Raw genomic sequence first — 19,629 nt, 5'->3', positions numbered from 1 at the left:
GAGTTGAAGGCAATGGTCATTTTTCCGTAGCTGCTTCCTGCTGGTTAGGGAGAAAGGTCCTATTTATAATGGGTTCACACCCAGAGACACAAATTAAGAGCATGTTTGTTGGGATACATAATTCAACCTACTACAACTGCTCTTTAGAACATCCTTTTCTGTTGTGTTTATGGAGTACTAAACAAAATGGTGGCTTACATTCTGAGATCTGGGTCTGTTTCTTTTCCCATTTTTATTTGGACCTTCTTTTTCCTTTGTCTGCATTGTCTCTGACCTCTTAATTTGCATTAGGACATTTTGGTGTGTTACTTTGAAGAGTTCTTGGAGCCCTAACTGCTTCAGCCCTACCTGGTTTTGTAGCCAGTGGTAATTTGTCTTCAGTTGGTGGTGCTTTGATTGTGTTTGGGAATTTGGAAAAGTATTTGTTGTCCATGGATTTTGCTGTCCTCTTTGCTTTGTGTATTTTTATGAGTATGTTTGGGTGAAATTCAATAAGCTGAGCTTGCCTCCATCTTCCTAGAATCCTCTTTTCTGCTTCTTAATAGTAACACTTATGAAATAATTAAACTTTTTTAAAAAAACTTGGATATGGTTCAGATTTGTGATGTAAACAAATTGCTCATATTCTTTTCCTAAAAGAATTGTCAGACCTCTTGACTGTCAATTTTTTTCGTTTTAGTGACTCAATGGAAACAGAAGAAAAGACAGGTAGTGCATTGGTTGCGAAGACACCAGAAGCAGTGAGTGTGTGTTTTAAAATTGAGATTTCCATTTAACAGATATTCCCACAGTACATTCTAAATTGTTTCAAAGTATTAAATACCTATTTTTATGAACGTTTATTGTTAAGGTCAGTATCAAAGTCATTTTATAGAAATGAACTTTCTTTTAAAAGTAAAAATTTTAGAATTAATCCAAGAAAGCACCTAATTTTAAAGAAATGGAATTGTTAGGACTTTACCAAAGAATAAGCTTTCTCCAGAGTAACACAAAATTACCTGTCACATGTTGAGATAAAAAGCATGGCCTCTGACAAATGACAATTTTGTAATGTAGGCAGACAGGTTAGTTTTTGATGTTTATATTATTCATGGTATATTGGGAGGGTGGGATAAGGATTAGAAATTGATCTGTTGGATAGAAATGTTTCCTTCATTAGAACTTTTAGTTTCTGGTGCTCAGATGTAGCAAGTAACCTTTAGTTGTTCTTCATTTGCATGGAGATTTGCTTCATGAATGGTACCTTTACTAAGTTGTGTTGATGATTTGATAGTTCATGAGATCATATATGTGTTGATTATAGGTGCTTTCAGTTTTCTCGATTTGGAGTGGGGAGTTTCTGACCTAAAGTTTAAGTTGGCCTTGTGTAAAATTATTATCTTTCATCTCATCAGTAAATAGTTATTCTTTTCTTATTAATAAATAAGTAAATAAATTATTTTTCTAAAACAATTGATACATGTTTTCTAGATCCTACTATTAGAATATGAATTTTCTTCATATTCTACTTTAGTTACTTGTATGGACTATATGAATTTCACTGGATTAGGGCTGTTGAAATAAAGATGGTTTAGTGGGGTTCAGTAATGTATAAATTTTCATTCTTTTTTTTTTTTTGGTAGAGCCCAGAGCCCAAGGACCAGACATTGAAAATGATTAAAATTTTAAGTGGTGAAATGGCTATTGAACTACACTTACAGTTTTTAATACGAAACAATAACACAGACCTCATGATTCTAAAAAATACAAAGGTAGGAAATTTTTAATTGATAATTAATAATTTATAATTTTTTGTTGAATACTTTGGTATATTTTGTTCCTGATCAAGGAATGAGTAAGTTAGTAACTGCATTTTTAGTTTTGGGGTTTTAGATTACAGAAAGGTTATGTTGAAAATGTAAAGGATTCCCATGTCCGTTCTCCCCCCACCACATCTTCCCCTATTAGTAATATCTTGCAATTGTGTAGTACATTTGTTACAGTTGATGAAAATATTGAAAATCACTATTAAGCACGATCTGTAGTTTACATTTTGGTTTACACTTAATTCCAGTGCCCTAAAAATGCCCTGTGTTCTACCTGTTATTCCTTTTCACTTCCCTCAGAACCTCTGGTAACCACTGTCTTTATATAAAATGTTACATGTCCTTCCATTACTATACTATTAATAAGTTTACTTTGTCCATGGTTGCATTCCTTCTTTAGGTTTGTTGATTCCTCAACCTTGAGAATTGTGAGATGGTGATGCCCTTTCTGGATTGAGAGGGGCCTTAGATCTTATGGGGAAGATGGAAGGAACTGTTTTGCTTGCAGTTGTAGATACTCTCTTTTTTGGGATGGGGGTTGTCCATCATCATCATTTTGTTAGTTGTATTGGGCCAGTCTGATGAACTCAAGAGTAGGTGTTGGCTGTAACTCTTCTGAGATTCAGGGCTCAGCTGGCATATGAACAGGCCAAAGATCTATGTTTCTGAGACACATTTTTAATGGGTTTTAGTGCTAATTAGAGGCTCAAATAAAAGGGGTAGAAGAATCATGTAGGGAAATTGTGCACGAGTCTAACTCTGTTCCATTGGGGAAATAGGTTGTCATGTATTTCAAAGTAAGGCCCACCGACAGGGTGCTGATTACAAGGGGTTGTGTGCCTTGCCTAGAGTGTCTGGATGGCTCTAGAGCCCTCAGAGCACCCCTATTTGAGGCTTGTTCACAGAGGCACTTAGTGAGATCTGCCTGAGACATGTATAAGTATAACCTCTGGAATGACCCCCTGACTTACTTTGAAATCTCTTAGCTTTAAAAACTTCTGTATGTAATGTTTTGTATTTTGTATTTTATTTTATTTTGTTCCTGGTCAAGAAAATGAGTAAGTTAGTAACTGTATTGTTAATTAAAAAAAAATTTTTTTGTGAAACTCACGAACTTGTTGGAAAGGAAGGGAATTAGCATTGACTGACCCTCTTTTTTTATGGTCATCCCTTATTGAAAAGCTTAGAACATGCTTTTCCTTATGTACAAAACAGATAAGAAGCCCAATTAGAATATATGTTTTTTTTTAATGTCTTTTTCCTACTAAGCATGAGTTCCTTGAGGGCAGAGATTGTTTCCTTGTTATTGCAACTATTTCCTTATTAAACAGTTATTTGATATTTGATATATGAAACTTTTCATATAATTTTTACACACGACAAAAAGATAAAAAATCACTTAAATTTCATTTATGCCAATTATTAAAAAATAACATTACCTTGGTGACTGTCAGAAGTACAGTACTAGAAGAGGTCCTTGGTTACCACAACATCTTGGAGACCAGGAAAGATGCTTAAGAGAAGTGGTAAGTTAAACTTTCAGAAACCAAAGAATAAACCCTAAAAGCAACTCTGACTGACCTTGTTAAGACCACAAACAAAACTATTCGACTTGCTAGTTTTTATAAACTAGCTATTTAATCTGTATAAAGAAATATCCAAGATCTGTATTTAAATCTCAGTTCAGTTTATTTGTGCTTTCTCTATAAAGCAGGGCAGACCTCTGATTGTGTGTTTGTGAATGTATGTGAGTACTTAGCCAACAATAAAAATCTGTACTTGTTTTGTAGGATGCCGTACGGAATTCTGTATGTCACACAGCAACTGTTATAGCAAATTCTTTTATGCACTGTGGCACTACCAGTGACCAGTTTCTTAGGTAAATATGTTCAGAGTTTTTCATTTTGGGTTAAAATCATCTTTATCAGAAACTGTGTTGGCCTGGTTACATGGATGTGAAGAGCTTCCTCTACTCACACTTCTAAATTTTAAATTCAATATTTACTATTTTGTATTTTCTTTCATTGTATATACCTACTTGTTTTAAGGTAAAATTCCCTTTATTAATTAGCTTGAATAAGGGCTTTTGAAGGAAAGATATTAAGATCTGAAAACTTAATACAATTTTACTTTTCTTCATAGTGGAATTATATATCATGCATAAAAATAATACTTCTCAAAACTTTAAGAACAACTCAGAAAGTAAAATAGAATGAGCGGTAACTTGAGATCCATAAAGTAAAATGGTTTAAAAAGTTGCAGTTAAAATTTTAATTCCTTTGACCGTAGTGTTAAAAGATTTATGGGATTAATTATGTATTAGTGCTGATGCAAAACACCAGAAATTGGTTGGTTTTTATAAAGGATATTTATTTGGGGTAGGAGCTTATAGATACCAGGCCATAAGCATAAGTTACTTCCTCCACCAAAGTCTATTTTCACATGTTGGAGCAAGATGGCTGCAGCATCTGCGAGGGTTCAGGTTTCCTGGTTCCCTCTCTTCCAGTGTCTTGCTTCTCTTTGGGTTCAGGGTTCCTCTCTTCTGGGGCTTGCTTCTGTTTCCTCTGTGAGCTTACTTCCTAGGGCTCCAGCTTAAGGCTTCAACGTCAAACTCCCAGCATCAAAAACACAACATCAAAAACCCTCAACTCTGTCCTTTGCCATGCCTTTTATCTGAGTTCCTCCCCACCAAGGGGTGGGGACTCAACGCCCTAATATGATGGCCCAATCAAAGCCTTAATCATAACTTAATCATGCCCAGATACAGACCAGATTACAAACATAGGCCAGTTATCTATTTCTGGAATTCATAACCATATCAAACTGCTACACATTTGTTTTGAAAGTACTGTTAAATTTTCTTTCCTTACAGAGATAACTTGGAGTGGTTGGCCAGAGCCACAAACTGGGCAAAATTTACTGCAACAGCCAGTTTGGGTGTCATTCATAAGGTAATACACACAGTTCCATGTAAACAGACATCAAAACAGAGTATTTCTGGGTTAGGAAAAAATTAAGATTTACTGTAATTCATTGACAAGTACATTTTGTTAAATTGAATCAGCCATCCTACAGGGACACATAAGGTAAATAAGATATTTATGTGTCTGTGTGTGTTTGTTTTTAGTAAAAGGTAGGAATCCTTTTCCTGTGATAGCCTTTTCTTAAATGATTAATTGAAATAAGTTATTTGCAAAATTTAAGATGAATTTGGAAAAATGTTATAAAACAAGGGGGGGAAATTTTAAAAGCATTCATGATGTTTTCTAATCAGAGTATGACCAGGTCTCTTAAATTTAAATCTGTCCTTTTGTTAAAGTGATATAGTTGGATGGCAAAGAGGACCTACTTTCTCTTTCATGAAGTGAACATTCTGGAGAAAAAGGCAATAATCAGAAAATGTTTTGTCTTTTTACCTCTCTCTTTGTCTTGCTGATGCCATTGTTATGGCTCAAATTCACAGGGTCATGAGAAGGAAGCATTGCAGTTAATGGCAACATATCTTCCCAAGGATACCTCTCCAGGATCAGCCTATCAGGAAGGTGGAGGTCTCTATGCATTGGGTCTCATTCATGCTAATCATGGTGGTGATATAATTGACTATTTGCTTAACCAGCTTAAGAATGCCAGCAATGATGTAAGTATTAGAATGGAAAACTAGATTTCCAATACTTAAAAGTCCACAAAAACCTTATGCTTGCCAAGTTATTTTAATGAATAGAAACTTTATATTATGGAGTTTAGAATATTCAAAATAGATTTTTAATAAAAGTAAAAAAAAATCAATTTCATTTCCTTTTCTTTCCTTTCCTCCTCTATAAGCTAAAATTTTGCTTCTTAGTCCTTTAAAACCTGTGTGTGACAAACAACAAAGTACTTAGTATTTGTAAAACATATATTGCAGTCTCACATTTTAGAGTCTTGGGATGTATAAGTGAGCTTAATGATTATCTAGTCTAACTCTGTCATTTTATAGGAAACTAAGGTACAAAGAGATTGTATATACTTCTTGGGAAATAATAATTCTTGCTTGTTTTGAAATTTTTAATAAAATTTTTTAATGATCTTCTTTTGGAAAAACTTAAGCAGCCCCATTCTTATTTTAAGGAGCCTTAGAATAGGATTTTAGAGTAAACTATTTTAGAAGGCCATCAGGAAGGCGCAACAAGCTAACACAACAAGATGATGCAACAAGGATACACAGAGGAAAGACAGTGAGGGGCCCAACAAAGCAGGGAGCTGAGATGGCTCAAGCAGTTGAGGGCCTCTCTCCCATATGAGAGGTCCCAGGTTCGGTTCCCAGTGCCTCCTAACAAGAAGGTGAACAGACAGAGCACATAATTAATGGACACAGAGCACAGACAGCAAGTGTAGACAACAAAGGGTGAGGGGGGGATAAATAAATAAATAAGGCCATTGAGGCCAGTAGGATTTTCCATCTCAGCTGGTAAGCCTTCTGTCTACAGACCTTATGTACACATCTTTACTCATTTCCTCTGGTCTCAGGTAAAAAAATACCTTGTAAGTTTTTTGGTTACCACCTATAGAAATCTCCTCTAAATAAATTAAACATGGAAGAGTTTATTGGAAGCAGCTGATATAATTGAAGGACAAGCTAAGGTACCAGTTCTCACAAAGGTTAAGAACCAGGGCAATTCTAGGGATCACTTGGATAACAGGACCAATAGAATAGTCTTCTCTGGACCTTACTGTCAGAATGAATGAACTTGAAACATTTTTTGTCCTTGGGTCGTTCCATTTAAGTAATATTAAAATCCCAGAGAAGGAGCATCTAATTGGCCTATCTTAGGTCACGGTCCCACATTTTGGCCAGAGGAAGGTAGGATCTTTTTAAATGACTTTCCTACTGAGACTCTAGCCAGTGGCAGAGGAGTATTCCTGAAAGCTAAAGTAGGGTGCTGTCACCCATAAAAGGGGAAAGGAATCTATGCATTCAGAAATGACATATGGCCCCCAAAGTGTCCAGCTTCAAATTGAAGACCAGCTTCGATGTCTTTAATGCCGTTTTCTCTTACTTTCTTCACAAGTGTGTTTCATTAGATATCTTTTTTCTCCTCTTTATTCAGCTTCCCCCTTTATACTGCCTCTTTCTTCTCAGTCCATAAACATACTGAGGGCTCACCTATCCAAAAATAAAAACTTGTCTTGATGCTTGCATCTCCCTCTAGTTGTCCAATTTTTCTCCTCCTCTTTTTGTGAAAACTTAATTGGAAGTTATACTCTCTTCACTTTTATTTCTTCCATTGACTTTGCAACTCACTGTTACTTTGTGTTGCAAACACCATTCTTCAGTTTCAAACTGAACATGCTGAGGTTACTCCTGGCCTTCTATTTATGTCAGATCCTTTGATCATTCTCAACTGGCCCAGCCTCTGTATATTTAATATCAAAATAAAATTTTAAATAAAATATAATAGCTTGGATGTTTTGGGGCAGTATCCCAAATCAGTGGAGCCAATGCTTTTTCCCTAGATCGTTCGACATGGTGGCAGTCTGGGCCTTGGTTTGGCTGCCATGGGGACTGCACGCCAGGATGTATATGATCTGCTGAAAACAAACCTTTATCAGGATGATGCCGTGACAGGTAAGCACTTCTTTCTAAAGACAACAAACTTAAGTTAAAATTAATATAACTATATGTTTTCTTCCTCTATTTTGTAGCCTCTTAAAAATCTAATGAATTTCTCTACCTGAAAGGGACTGGGTTTTGCCCTCTTTTTCAAATTTATCTTTAAAAATGTTTTGTGCTATATAGACTTTATAAAATGATAGATTTGCAAGTAGGAACTTATGAGTGTCATCTGCTTATATTATGGGGCTGTCTGTACTACTTAGTAATTTTGCACATAAAAAAAATGTCATGATGTCTCCTTTTGAAATTACTATTGGATTTGATGGTATATTCTGTGAAGAATTAAAAGGGAAAAAGCCATAAATATATGTATGTACTTCCACACAAAGCATTTTTTATATCTGGTGACTTGAAAAAAAATGTTATCAAAAGCTAGTGGCTCTTTTGATAGTTGATGATAATAGGTGCCACTTCTAGTGGGATATGTTTTATTGACTTTACACAAGGACTCAAACTCTTTAATATTTTACTCTTTATTTGCTAGGAGAAGCAGCTGGCCTGGCCCTAGGTCTGGTTATGTTGGGCTCTAAAAATGCACAGGCTATTGAGGACATGGTCGGCTATGCACAAGAAACTCAACACGAGAAGATCCTGCGTGGGCTTGCAGTTGGCATTGCATTAGTGATGTACGGGAGGATGGAAGAGGCTGATGCTCTCATTGAATCCCTCTGTCGCGATAAGGTGAGATCACATTTATCTTCTCCTCTGTTTTCCCTCATCCTGCAATTATTTCCAGCCTTTACAGAAACACTTATCTTTACTGAAAAAGATCTTTGTTCCCATCCGGCACAAGGTTTATCAAGCCTAATAGAATATAGGAGGGGAAAATACTGATTAAAAGAGGTCAATGGGAGTAATTTAAAGATTTTGAATTTAGCCAGGTGCTTCCGATCAGTGATTTTCAGACAAGCAGATATTTAAAAAAGTTTTTTAGGATTTTATAAGGTAATCACTTTTAGAATTAATGTTTTTGCAACGATTTAATCATTTAATGAGATATAAAATTTATTTTTTTGTTTCTTCATCCAAAACAGTGTCAATCTCCATACTTTATGTATTTATTCTGACGAGTTTTTTCCCATTGCCTTTTTTCCTAGAATGTACTGGGAATTGAACCCAGAACTTTGTGCATGGGAAGCAGGAACTTAACTGCTGAGCAACATCTGCTCCTCAATGAAAGTTGGTTTTTTTTTTTTTCATTTGTTTTTGTTTTTAGGAGGTACTTGGGAATGAACCCAGGACCACCTCATGCATGGGAAGCAGGTGCTTAACCACTTGAGCTATATATACTCCCCTCCCATTGCCTTTTTTTGTTTTTGTTTTATTTTGTTTTTACGGTGGTATTGTGTTGAGAGGTAGTCATTGGTAAGTATTAAGGTCTTCTATAATCTTAAAAAAAAGAACCTCCATTGTAAAGTTTATAGCTAGAATTACTAGTTTTCTTAATGATCAGACTGCATATCTTTTCCACTCAGCGCTCAGCGCCCGAGAATTAAATGATAAGTTAAAAGTGAGTTAGACTGTGGAATTAAAAGCCGTTCATTTGGTAATTGGAAGTTGAGTATCATAGGACAGTGGGTAATAGGTTTATACTACCTAGAAAGTATGAGGCAGAACAGTAATGTTATATAGACTACTTGGAATTAGAGCAGTTATTTTCTTCTGTATTAGTCTTTTACTTCCCCATTCATTTAGAAAACTTTTCCACCAGCAACAAAAGAGTTCCCCTTTAGCTCTTTTCTGTGTAAAACAAACTTTCTGTGGGTGCCACTATCCCTGTTAGACTCTTTGAAATTAAATTGTTTACTGATGAATTATTTTTTTCTTAGGATCCAATTCTTCGACGGTCTGGAATGTATACTGTAGCCATGGCTTATTGTGGCTCAGGTAACAACAAAGCTATTCGACGCCTGCTGCATGTTGCTGTAAGTATTCTGTCCTTATTTGGGGATATGAGTGGAAGGGAAGGTTTGCCAGGTGGACAATAGTGCACACCGTACCATATGACCACCAGTAGTGGTCTCAGGTTCAGATTCTCGTTCACTGGATACAGTCCATAATCCAGCACCAGGTTCACTTAGTTTTTCAGAAGGATATAGGGTAAGGTAACAGCACATCAGTATGAATGAAAGTCTCTAAAGCCACCTCAGGTATAACTTCTGAACCTCCACACCAAGGGAGACCTTCATTTGTAAGATATAGGACCATATGAATATGCACATCCATCCTCTAGTATTGGGATATCTAATATATAGTAGGAACCACTTCTTATTCCAGCCATGCATTTAGCTTCCAGTTTCTGTAAGGGACTTGCTCTATTACAAGAGACACACTCCACAGGAAAGCCAGTGCCTCCTCCCCCGCCCCATAGGGCTTATTCATGCATATCCTACCAATCCAGCTGTAATTAATCAACAGTAAATAATGTTGGTAACACAGTAGAAATTCCACATTTGTCTCAACTTAGTAGGTTTCTAGATCTGGGAGAAGGTAAACCCAAGGTCATCTTCCTGTGGAGAAAGGATTTAGGACTGCTGCTTACTGGAGTTGCTCACATCCCACAGTATTAATAATTTATCCTTGGGGAGCAGATGTGGCTCAAGTGGTTGAACGTTTACTTCCCTCATGGGAGGTCCCAGGTTCAGTTCCCAGTGCCTCCTAAAACAAACAAACAAAAAAACGACTCAGGGGAGCCGGTGTGGCTCATTAGTTGAGTGCCGGCTTCCCACATACAAGGTCCCAGGTTCATTCCTTGGCACTTGGTACCTAAAAAAACACACAACTGTCCTTAACCAACACAGTGTGTAGTGTGTTTAAAAGTTCGTATTTGCTTGAACTCAGAACATACTTCTTTGGAAACAACACTGAAGGAATATTTTTCAGTATAATCCACAAAAGCTATAATGTAGTTGAGAAAATCTTAAGACGTAACTCTGAATCTTAAACGTCACTAAGCTTAAAGGCTTCTAAGCCATGAGATGAAGAATTTTCAGATGAGTTTTTCTAAATTGGGAAAAACCATTCTAATAAAGGAAAAATGTATTAATGAAGTCTAATTTACATTTGAATGATTTGTTCCTCATATCAGTTGGTCTAGTAATAGAAAGCATGATATTAAATATAACCATTTCATAAAATTTTTCTCCTAGGTAAGTGATGTTAATGATGATGTCAGGAGGGCAGCAGTAGAATCACTTGGGTTCATTCTGTTCAGGTAATAATTTCTAATTTCAAATCTATTTACATTCCATTTCTTTTCTGGGTTTTTTGGGGAGTTTTAAAAAAATTTTTATTGTAATAAATACACAACTCACAATTTAACCACTTTGAAGCATACAAGTTGGTACTAGTCAGTATTATTAATTGCTTTCACAGTATTGTGTTACCATCACCAATATCCTTTTTTTTTTAAAGATTTATTTATTTATTTTTATTTACCCCCCCCCATTGTCGGCTCTCTTGTGTTCATTTGCTGAGTGTTCTTCTGTGTCTGCTTGCATTCTCAGCAGCACTGGGAATCTGTGTCTCTTTTTGTTGTATCATCTCGCTGCATCACCTCTCCGTGTATGCGGCCCACTCCTTGGTGGGCAGCACTTTCACGCGGGGCGGCTCTCCTTGTGGGGCGCACTTCATGTGTGTGGGGCTCCCCTAGGCGGGGGGCACCCCTTTGTGGCATGGCACTCCTTGTGCATGGCAGCACTGCACACGGGCCACTCACCACACGGGCCAGGAGGCCCTGGGTTGGAACCCTGGACCTCCTGTATGGTAAGTGGACACTCTGTCCGTTGAGCCACATCCTCTTCCCACCAATCTCCATTATCCCAACTTCTTTATCACCTCAAGTAGAACCTCTGCACCCATTAAATAATAACTCCTTCTTCCTGCACCACACCCATAAAATACTATCTGTCTCTCTGAATTTTCTTTCTTTTAGATGTGACATATAAGTCAAGTCATACAATATTTGTCTTTTTGCATCTGGCTTATTTCACTTATTTCAACATCATGTCTTTAAGGTTCATCCATGTTATACTAAACATCAGAATCTTTTACAGAGAATAATATTCCATTTTGTGTATCACATTTTGTTAATCCATTCATGTTGATTTTTTTTAGATAGTAACCAAACAGAAGCAAAATACTTGAAGAATATATATATTTAGGTTCATTGTGAAGATTATTTTAATAATAAGATTGGTATTCATTTGTAAAGGGGATTCTGAAAACCTGGTTCAGAAATAGTTAAATGATTCTGTTATTATATCTGTTTATTCTTAACATTCTGCTTATTCATTTAAATTTTTTTATCCAAGCAACTTCTGTAGTACTCTTCTTTCCAGGTAAATTTGTAATTCAAATGGGATGTTATCTCTTGTATAGGTTTTATGAAGTTCTTGAAGCTCTTTAATGAGAGTAAAAGGTAAAGGGCCTTGTTTAAATGCAAATGGGTAAAAATATTGCAGATTTTAAAAAATATTTTGTATTTTCAGACTTTGTAGTTGAAGTGTATCATAAGATGTCCTTGGCAGAGTTTTGTAGTTGTGGTTAAGAAGACATGCTCTGGAACCAGTCTCTGTGGGTTGAATCCTGGCTCAGCTACTTAGTAGCTTTGGGCAATTTACTTAACTTCTTTGAGCCTCGCTTTTCTATAAAATGGGGATAATAATAGTACTTACCTAAGAAGACTGTTGTGAAGATTAAGCAAGTTAAACTATCTAAAGCCCTTAGAACAGTTGTCTGGCACTAGTAAGCACTGTTAGTGTGTTAGTTGTAGTTGTGATAATTTCTAGTTGTCGTGTTGGTGGTGGTAGAGGTACTACCATTTCTTCCAGTAACCGTCATTACCGTCTGCTTTATTCCAAGCTCAGACATCAAGGTGTTTGTTTGTTTTCAGTTTTAAAGTACTTTATTATAAAATGCAATGAAGAAAAATTAAAAGTATTTTTTTTAGCTTTATTTGGACACTGCCTGTTAAAATTAGTGATGAAATTGCACTATCAATTAAGTTCCTAAGACATTTTAGGTGAGTCAGGTGTCTCATATCCTTTTTTTCCTGGTAGACATTTTCATTACCAAATTCCCTGAGAGTAAAGTTTTGTGTATAAATGTTGTAGCTTAATTCAGTGATTATTTATTGACCATCTTCTGTGAACTGATTATAGGATCCTCTACTTAACATCCCAGACAAGGAGTCATCCATTTACTGCAGGCTGTAAAATATTTTCTTCCTACTGTGGATAAAAATGTTGAATAAACAGTAAAGCCCAGCCTCCTATAGCATGCTAATAGTTGCCTCCCTGCATCAGTCAGTTCTCTTGAATGAGGTTGTTCCACTAGATACTGATCTTTACTATGTTATCCTCTAACCCTCATTTGTCCAATAACATGAAGACACCATAGAACCTTCACTGAATCATAAAAACAGTTTTTACCAGAAGTCTGATACCTTCAAAACAGGAAATGTGATTAATTACATCTGATTATTTCTTCGTAAATCTGTGGAACTGTTTTCTAAGATTCATAAAACTTATGTTTCTTAATCTAATTTTACATTCTTCCAAAAAAAAAATCTTTAATAGATTCTACATTCTTGGTTTCTTGAATCCTATCTTTTTTTTTTCCTTTTTGTGCCTTTTTCCTTCAAAATTTGTTAACAGTGGTTCTATAATTTTCATACCCATGTTTTTTCAATTCCAGGGAAGTTATTGATTTAGCTTAGAGACTTGAATTCATTTAAGGCACCCAGGCTTACCATCACTTTTCCCATTTTCATTTAACAACATTACTTTTTCTCTTTCTGCTTTAAAAACCATTCTCGCTAGAGAAAAGGTAGTGGTGCAATAGGAGCTGAATAGTTCTGCTTTTTATTTGTCAGCTTTAGCATAAGGTTCCATCCAAGCCGTGACCCTAGCCTTTTCTTGTTCACTCTAGAGTTTAGACACATTTGAAAAACAACAAAAATGGTTTTGACCTTGACATCCAGAAGTGTATTTCTTGTCCTAATCAGGGAACTAGATACTTTTATTATGGGGAGTATACTCTTCCAGATGGCCCTTGGGAACTGTTGAGGTGTTTAAGGACTCCTACTCATGATTGTCTCTTCCATTCTATTACTTTACTGTCAGCTCTTAAATTCTTCCCATTGCCAGTGACTTTATATTTCATATCAATGTAAATGGGTGACCTGGTATGTATAGTCTACCACATAGAAAGTTATTGGGCTTAGCGAAAACTTTTTTCTTCCCTTTTTAACCTATCAGTGCTTTGCTTTCCATTGAACAAAATTCATTTCTGCACTTGCCTTTGCTGTAACTCACACATGTGCTAAGTTCCCAGTTTCAGCAGCAGATGTCTCCCTTGAGCTGCTTTTAGGCCTTGCTAAGCTCTCTATTACCTGGGATACTCTTTTAAGTCAAGCCCTGCCAGTGAGTGAGTTATGTGCTTCCTAAACTTAGTACTAAGGGAACATCCTGAGTTCTTTTTCATAATTTGAATCCTATAACAAGTAGGACATAGAAAAGACTTTAGAGGTGAATTTGTCTAAAACTTACATTATAGATGAAGAAAATTAAATGTAATTGACTTGTTCGAGGACTGGCATTAAAACCAAGTCCTCTAAATTTTAGTGCCATTTCCCGAGGGTGAGGATTTTTAAAGGGAGAAGAAACTTGGAAATCAACCATTATCCTCATTTTTAAAGATAAGGAAATTAGTCCCAGAATGGTTAACAAAATTCCCCATTGTCATAGAGCTAGTGATAGAACTGAGATTTAAAACAGGTCTCCTGATAACTAAATCAGTGCTTTCTCCACCATGCCTTTCAGTCACAGCACTGTCCCCCAGAGTGGATCTGATAGAGCATCTTTATTCTCAAATTTCCTCATTTATTTTATTTGGAATGCCTCTGTCCTGTCTCCTAAGAATGTTAAGTGTGTTCTGATGTGACATCATTTACTTTCTTATTTTGCTTAATTTTATCATTATTTCTCCCTTTATATGTATCTTTTAAAATGATATTGTAGACATTGGCCTTTTGGAACCACAAACGTCATTCAACGCTTATTTGTACTTCGTCAGCTAAGAAGAAATTATCTTTGAAAGAAATTAAAAACTCATATATTAAATATCTACTTTATTCTCAGGATCATTCTGGGAGTTACAGTATTTTTAATTGTCTTTTTCTCCTGAAGGTTGTGGATTTTTTTGTTCACAATGTTAATGATCAAAGTAAAAATTAAATTGAAAATAATTTTTGCTAAGTTGAAATGAATCTAGTGCATTATTTTTTTAATTTAAATAATGGATCTCTGATGGATCCCTTGATAATAGGTAATTATTTTGGTTCATGTTACCAGTTTAGTCCAGGTTTTATTATCAAACGACTCTGCATTACTGTGCTGGGCATTAAACTGAAACTCCTTTGGAAGTGAATAGTACCTGAATTATTTTAGCTTCATCACTGGAAAGGAAAATGAAGAAAGAAATAAGATAAAAGAAGCAATTGGTCTTTACATACTTATTGAAATTAAGTTTCTCTAATGGTGAATAAATTGATTTGATATTAGGTGTTTCTGAAAATTAGACTAGCTTGGGGGTCCCTTGTCATCTTTGTTATGACTTAGGCCGTTACAATATGAAACTAAATACTTCTCAATGTGTACTTTCCTGTGCTTTCAGATACGGATGGAGTTTGCAAGATGAGGGAGATTCTTTGTGCAAATATTTTTTAGGCCATAGAAAATTATTCCTTGAATATAAAAATGCTGTTTTCATCACGGATGCTTAGAATTTGAAAGAATCCCAGCAATCATCCAGTTAGCTCAAATGAAAGCAGTATTTTTACAATATTGCCATTCATAATTTTATGTTATCTTTAATTTTTATATCTTAATTTGTATGCTGTTCTCTGTTTCTGCCACAGTATCTTTATGTTTATTATTTTCTTTACTGTTGTCCTTTTTTGTTCTTTTTTTTTTTTCTTCATTGATTAGCAATAATATGGAACAAAATGAAGGTTTCTTTTCAAAAATAGTTTAGAAAGATAATAGGTCAGCAGCCATAAATAATCCCAGTTAATCCAGATAAATGAAGAAAACCTGTGGGCATCTTCGTTGTGTGCTTCTTTTTTTGTTGTATTGCTTTATTTCCACCAGAAGAATGCTAGCTACTTATAGAGTGTCACTTGTCCTCTCATATGGTCCTTTGATGTGCTCCAAATGGTTCTAGTGAGGTAGAAAACTAACGTTGGAAAACTACTATATCTTTCTTCAGGCCTTTCAGATCCGGGTATTTAGAGTTCTGGTGCTTTTAACGCATTTGTTTTAAAAAGCTGCTGTCCCTTTAATCAGCTTTCATTAAAAAGGTACTCCATGCTGTGTAAAAATATACTTTATATGAAGCAGAGAGGGCATGTAAACTCTGAAAATCCTTTTGCATATGTAGGGAAATTATTTTAAAAGAGAAATAGAAGGGTTCAAAGCCTGATGATATTCTTTCTTTTGTTTGTATATCTTCTTTATTCTTTTGTTCTTTAATATTTGAGAAAATTCCTAAGAGCTTTAATTTGTTCTCTTTCTCAGGGTGAAACTTTTAAGTAGTTGGCATAGAGATCTTTATCTGCAGAGATGACTCAAGCTATGGGTTAAGTGTATATATATAAATGTTTTATCCTTAGAAACGAAATAGAAGTTGTCTCATCTAATGGAGTAGTAAGGGTGACACTGTAGTGAAATGATGAGGAACACTACTTTTAGAATCTGTTCTGTATTCAAAGCTTATTGCTGCCCACTTCGTACTGGTATAACCTTAGCAAATTACTTTTCTCTCTGCAATTCATTTTGTTTATTTGGAAAACATGGATAATAGTGCCCACCTTAGAGAACAGATGTGAGGACTTAGATAATATACGTAAAGTTCATAGCAGAGTGCCTAGCACTTAGTGGAGATTATTTTTCTTCTGATTAATCTTTTAAGAGTTTATATACACACACACACAGTAGATCTCACTATATATGGGATTGATAGTCTAAGCCATACATAAGATGAAAATTAATTTAGTTAAAAATTACATTTGAAAATCCTTAACAAGGTGCCACATTGGAGACCAGTATCCCATACCATTTCTCACAGTTCATCGTTGAAACAGATGGCTATTTCTTAAGTTAAGTTTTAGAAGAAAGAGTTTAGGGGCTGTTACACAAAAAATACTTATCTGTTAACACCAAAACAGAAGTCCATTCAGTACTGCAAACTTGTTTTATAATTGAGAGGTAGGGAGAAATTTATATTTCCTGTCTTACACCCTTTCATATTTTCATTGTAGGAAATGGCAGGCCACATCATTAAAATTTGATTTCCCTCTTTTTTCCCCCGGCCATGTATCACTGAAATTATATAAGCTAAATGCATGTATGGTGCATTCTTCCTATATAGAAAAGCAACTGATATTTTATACTATGTTTGTGATCACCATTTTACTGAAAACTGCTAATATTTTTAGTTGTTTTGTAGTTAATTCTTTGGAATTTTCTGAACACATAGGTAACTTTTTCAAGTATTGATGATTTTTGTCTCCAGTGTTTATTAAATAGTAATGTAATTGACATTCTTGTCTTTATTCCTGATCTTAATGGAAATGGTTTCAGTGGTTTGTAGTATGTCCTGTTACCATATTAAGGAAATACCCATCTATTCTTACTTGACCAAAGTGGTCTTTTTTTTTTTTTTTTTTTTTTTCACATGATGGATGTTGACTTTAATCAGAGACTTCATCAATGCCTACTGACAGGATCACATAGTCCTCCCTTTGGCCTATTTTTTGCTGTTGCTGTTGTTGTTTATTTGACCAGTTTTGCATTCCATAGATATAACCTACTTAGTCATGGTACACTCTTCTCTAAATGTGCTGTTGAATTCCATTTGCTAATATTTTATTTGAGTTTTTTGTATTAATCTTCATAAATGAGATTGATTTTTGGTGTTCTGGTATTGTGCTATCTTTTGTCAGGTTTTGTATCAGTGTTCGAAAAATTTAAGAAGTCTACCTTCCCTTATGCTCAGAAACAGTTTGAATTATTGTTCCTAAGGTTTATTTATTTTGTGTGTGTGTGTGTGTGTGTGTGTGTGCGCGCGCGCGCACGCGCGCTGAAACCCTGGAATGAACCAGGGACATTAGAAGGTTGATCATCGTGAATCAAACCATCTGAACAGTTGTTTTGATTACTTTCTCAGTTTCTTCCATTGTTATTGGGCTGCTTGAGGTGGGCTTTTTTTTTTTTCTCTCTTTCTCTGCCTTGACATATTTTCTTACAAAAAATTCATTTAGAATTTCTGTTATTTGCAGAGTCCTCTCTTTGGACTCTTTATTGCCTACTGTCTTTTCTCTTTTCCTCTTCTAATGTCATGAATTTGTACTTCCCCCTTTTTTTCTTCAGCTAGCCAAAATTTTATCTCTTATTTTGTTTTCATTTTTTCCTTCAAGTGGCACCAATGTACATGTGTGTACATATAAAAAAATTCAGATTAATTAATGCAAACCATAGGAAAAGTCATAGAATTTCCAATAGCGAATTTTTAAATATCCTAAATGTCCAAATCTTCTACATTAAACATGTATGAGTTGGTTGGTCTTACTATATCTAGATTTTTTATGATTTAGGGAGTTTCTTTTTCTTTTCAAATGAAGACCAATTTTCTGTAATTCTTCTTGGTGTTTGTAGTCATTGAGAAGAAAAGTCAGTCAGTTCCCTTGGCACAGGGTTCTGATTTTTTACTTGTGGAAGAGGACTGTACTAACTCCAAGAAAATATCAACCCTATAAGAAAATAGAAGTGTGTTTTTTATTTTTAACTAGTGAGAATGATATTGGAATCTTAGGCATATGTAATATGTATGAATTTGAACTTTGGGAAAAAGCTCTTTGGAGATAGCTGACCTAATAAAATTTAAAATCTTATTAAAATCTTTCTTCAAAGGTGAATCCAATAAACAGTCCTTATGTTACTGCAGAGGCATTTAACTACTGAGATTTGCTTTAAAATTATAGATTTTTAAAAAGTATTTTGAAAATAGAAATGTAAGTTATATATCAAAGTGAGAAAAATTTTGTGCTGTAGTTACATTTACACTAGTTGATACTGGAATTGTCTTTCATTTTCTAGAACCTTCTGGCAATACTGGAAGGATCTCATTAATTATAGAAAGATCTGTCACCTATAAGCAAGGAATTTTCTTCAGGAATTAAAGCTAGATTTTTAAGGTTGTATATTTTGTCTTATTGTTATCTTTGTTTATTTTTATGTGTTTACAAATTTGGAGGCAGTACAGAGTATGTGGTAATATGTCTAGATTAACTCTGGGTAGAGCTTTGACAATGCTACGGCTAATTCTGTATTTAGATTTCCTGAAATAATTGTGTATGCCTTCAAATGCATAAAATGTCCAGTCTGGAATACTGTTAGAGTGATATCTGAAATCTAATATACTTGGCTAGAAGAATACAAATCTTAACATATGCCATTGTTTAAAAGGATTCTGCCATTAGGAGAATATATGCCAGGTTCACTTAGGCTGAGATTCTTCAGAGTCAACTCTTCCTTCCTTCCTCTCCTTTCTTTCCTTCCTTTCCTTCCTTTCTTTCTCTTTCTTAACATAAAATGAGTTGCCTTTTTTTTTTATATCAGTGTTACAAGTTATTCAGTTAACACAAGGTAACTACAATAACAATCTTCTTTAGTCAGTGGTTTACACTCTCCCCCTTAATTTTGTTCATTCCTCAATCTTGAGAGATTTGGAATGATATCCATTTTGACTGCTTCAGGCTGAGAAGGGACATAGATATTATGGAGCAGAGGAATAGAATCATTTTGCTTGTAGTTGAAGATACTCCTTGCTTTTGGGATGTGATTAGTCTATTATCATATTTTGTTAGTTGTCCAGGGCAAGCTCAAGGAACCAGAGAGAAGGAGTTAGCTGCATATCTTCTGGGTTTCAGGGCTCAACCAGCATAGGAACAATCTGAAGGCTTTAGGTCTCTGAGAAATATACTTAACAGGAAGATTGAAAATTATAGGTTCAGATAAAAGAAGTAGAAGAATCATGATTAGGGGATTTATAAATGAGTATAACTATGTTATGTTGGGGAAATAGATTTTCATTTATTCCCAGATAGAG

At 35.1% G+C, this 19,629-nt stretch overlaps 1 protein-coding gene across 1 annotated transcript in view; it reads left to right on the top strand.

Moving 5' to 3' along the window:
* PSMD1 (proteasome 26S subunit, non-ATPase 1) overlaps window positions 1-19,629 on the top strand; it is a 124,452-nt gene that overhangs the window by 22,944 nt on the left and 81,879 nt on the right. Inside the window, exons 8-16 of the mRNA XM_058299902.1 lie at window positions 680-740; window positions 1,623-1,751; window positions 3,596-3,684; window positions 4,678-4,756; window positions 5,269-5,442; window positions 7,299-7,410; window positions 7,943-8,139; window positions 9,288-9,383; window positions 10,608-10,672. Coding sequence (XP_058155885.1) covers window positions 680-740; window positions 1,623-1,751; window positions 3,596-3,684; window positions 4,678-4,756; window positions 5,269-5,442; window positions 7,299-7,410; window positions 7,943-8,139; window positions 9,288-9,383; window positions 10,608-10,672 — 1,002 coding nt within the window. The remainder of the gene's footprint in view (window positions 1-679; window positions 741-1,622; window positions 1,752-3,595; window positions 3,685-4,677; window positions 4,757-5,268; window positions 5,443-7,298; window positions 7,411-7,942; window positions 8,140-9,287; window positions 9,384-10,607; window positions 10,673-19,629) is intronic.

Source organism: Dasypus novemcinctus, chromosome 7, assembly GCF_030445035.2.
Source record: "Dasypus novemcinctus isolate mDasNov1 chromosome 7, mDasNov1.1.hap2, whole genome shotgun sequence".
NCBI classification, from domain to species: Eukaryota; Metazoa; Chordata; class Mammalia; order Cingulata; family Dasypodidae; genus Dasypus; species Dasypus novemcinctus.
This window is presented reverse-complemented; position numbering and strand designations above follow the sequence as displayed.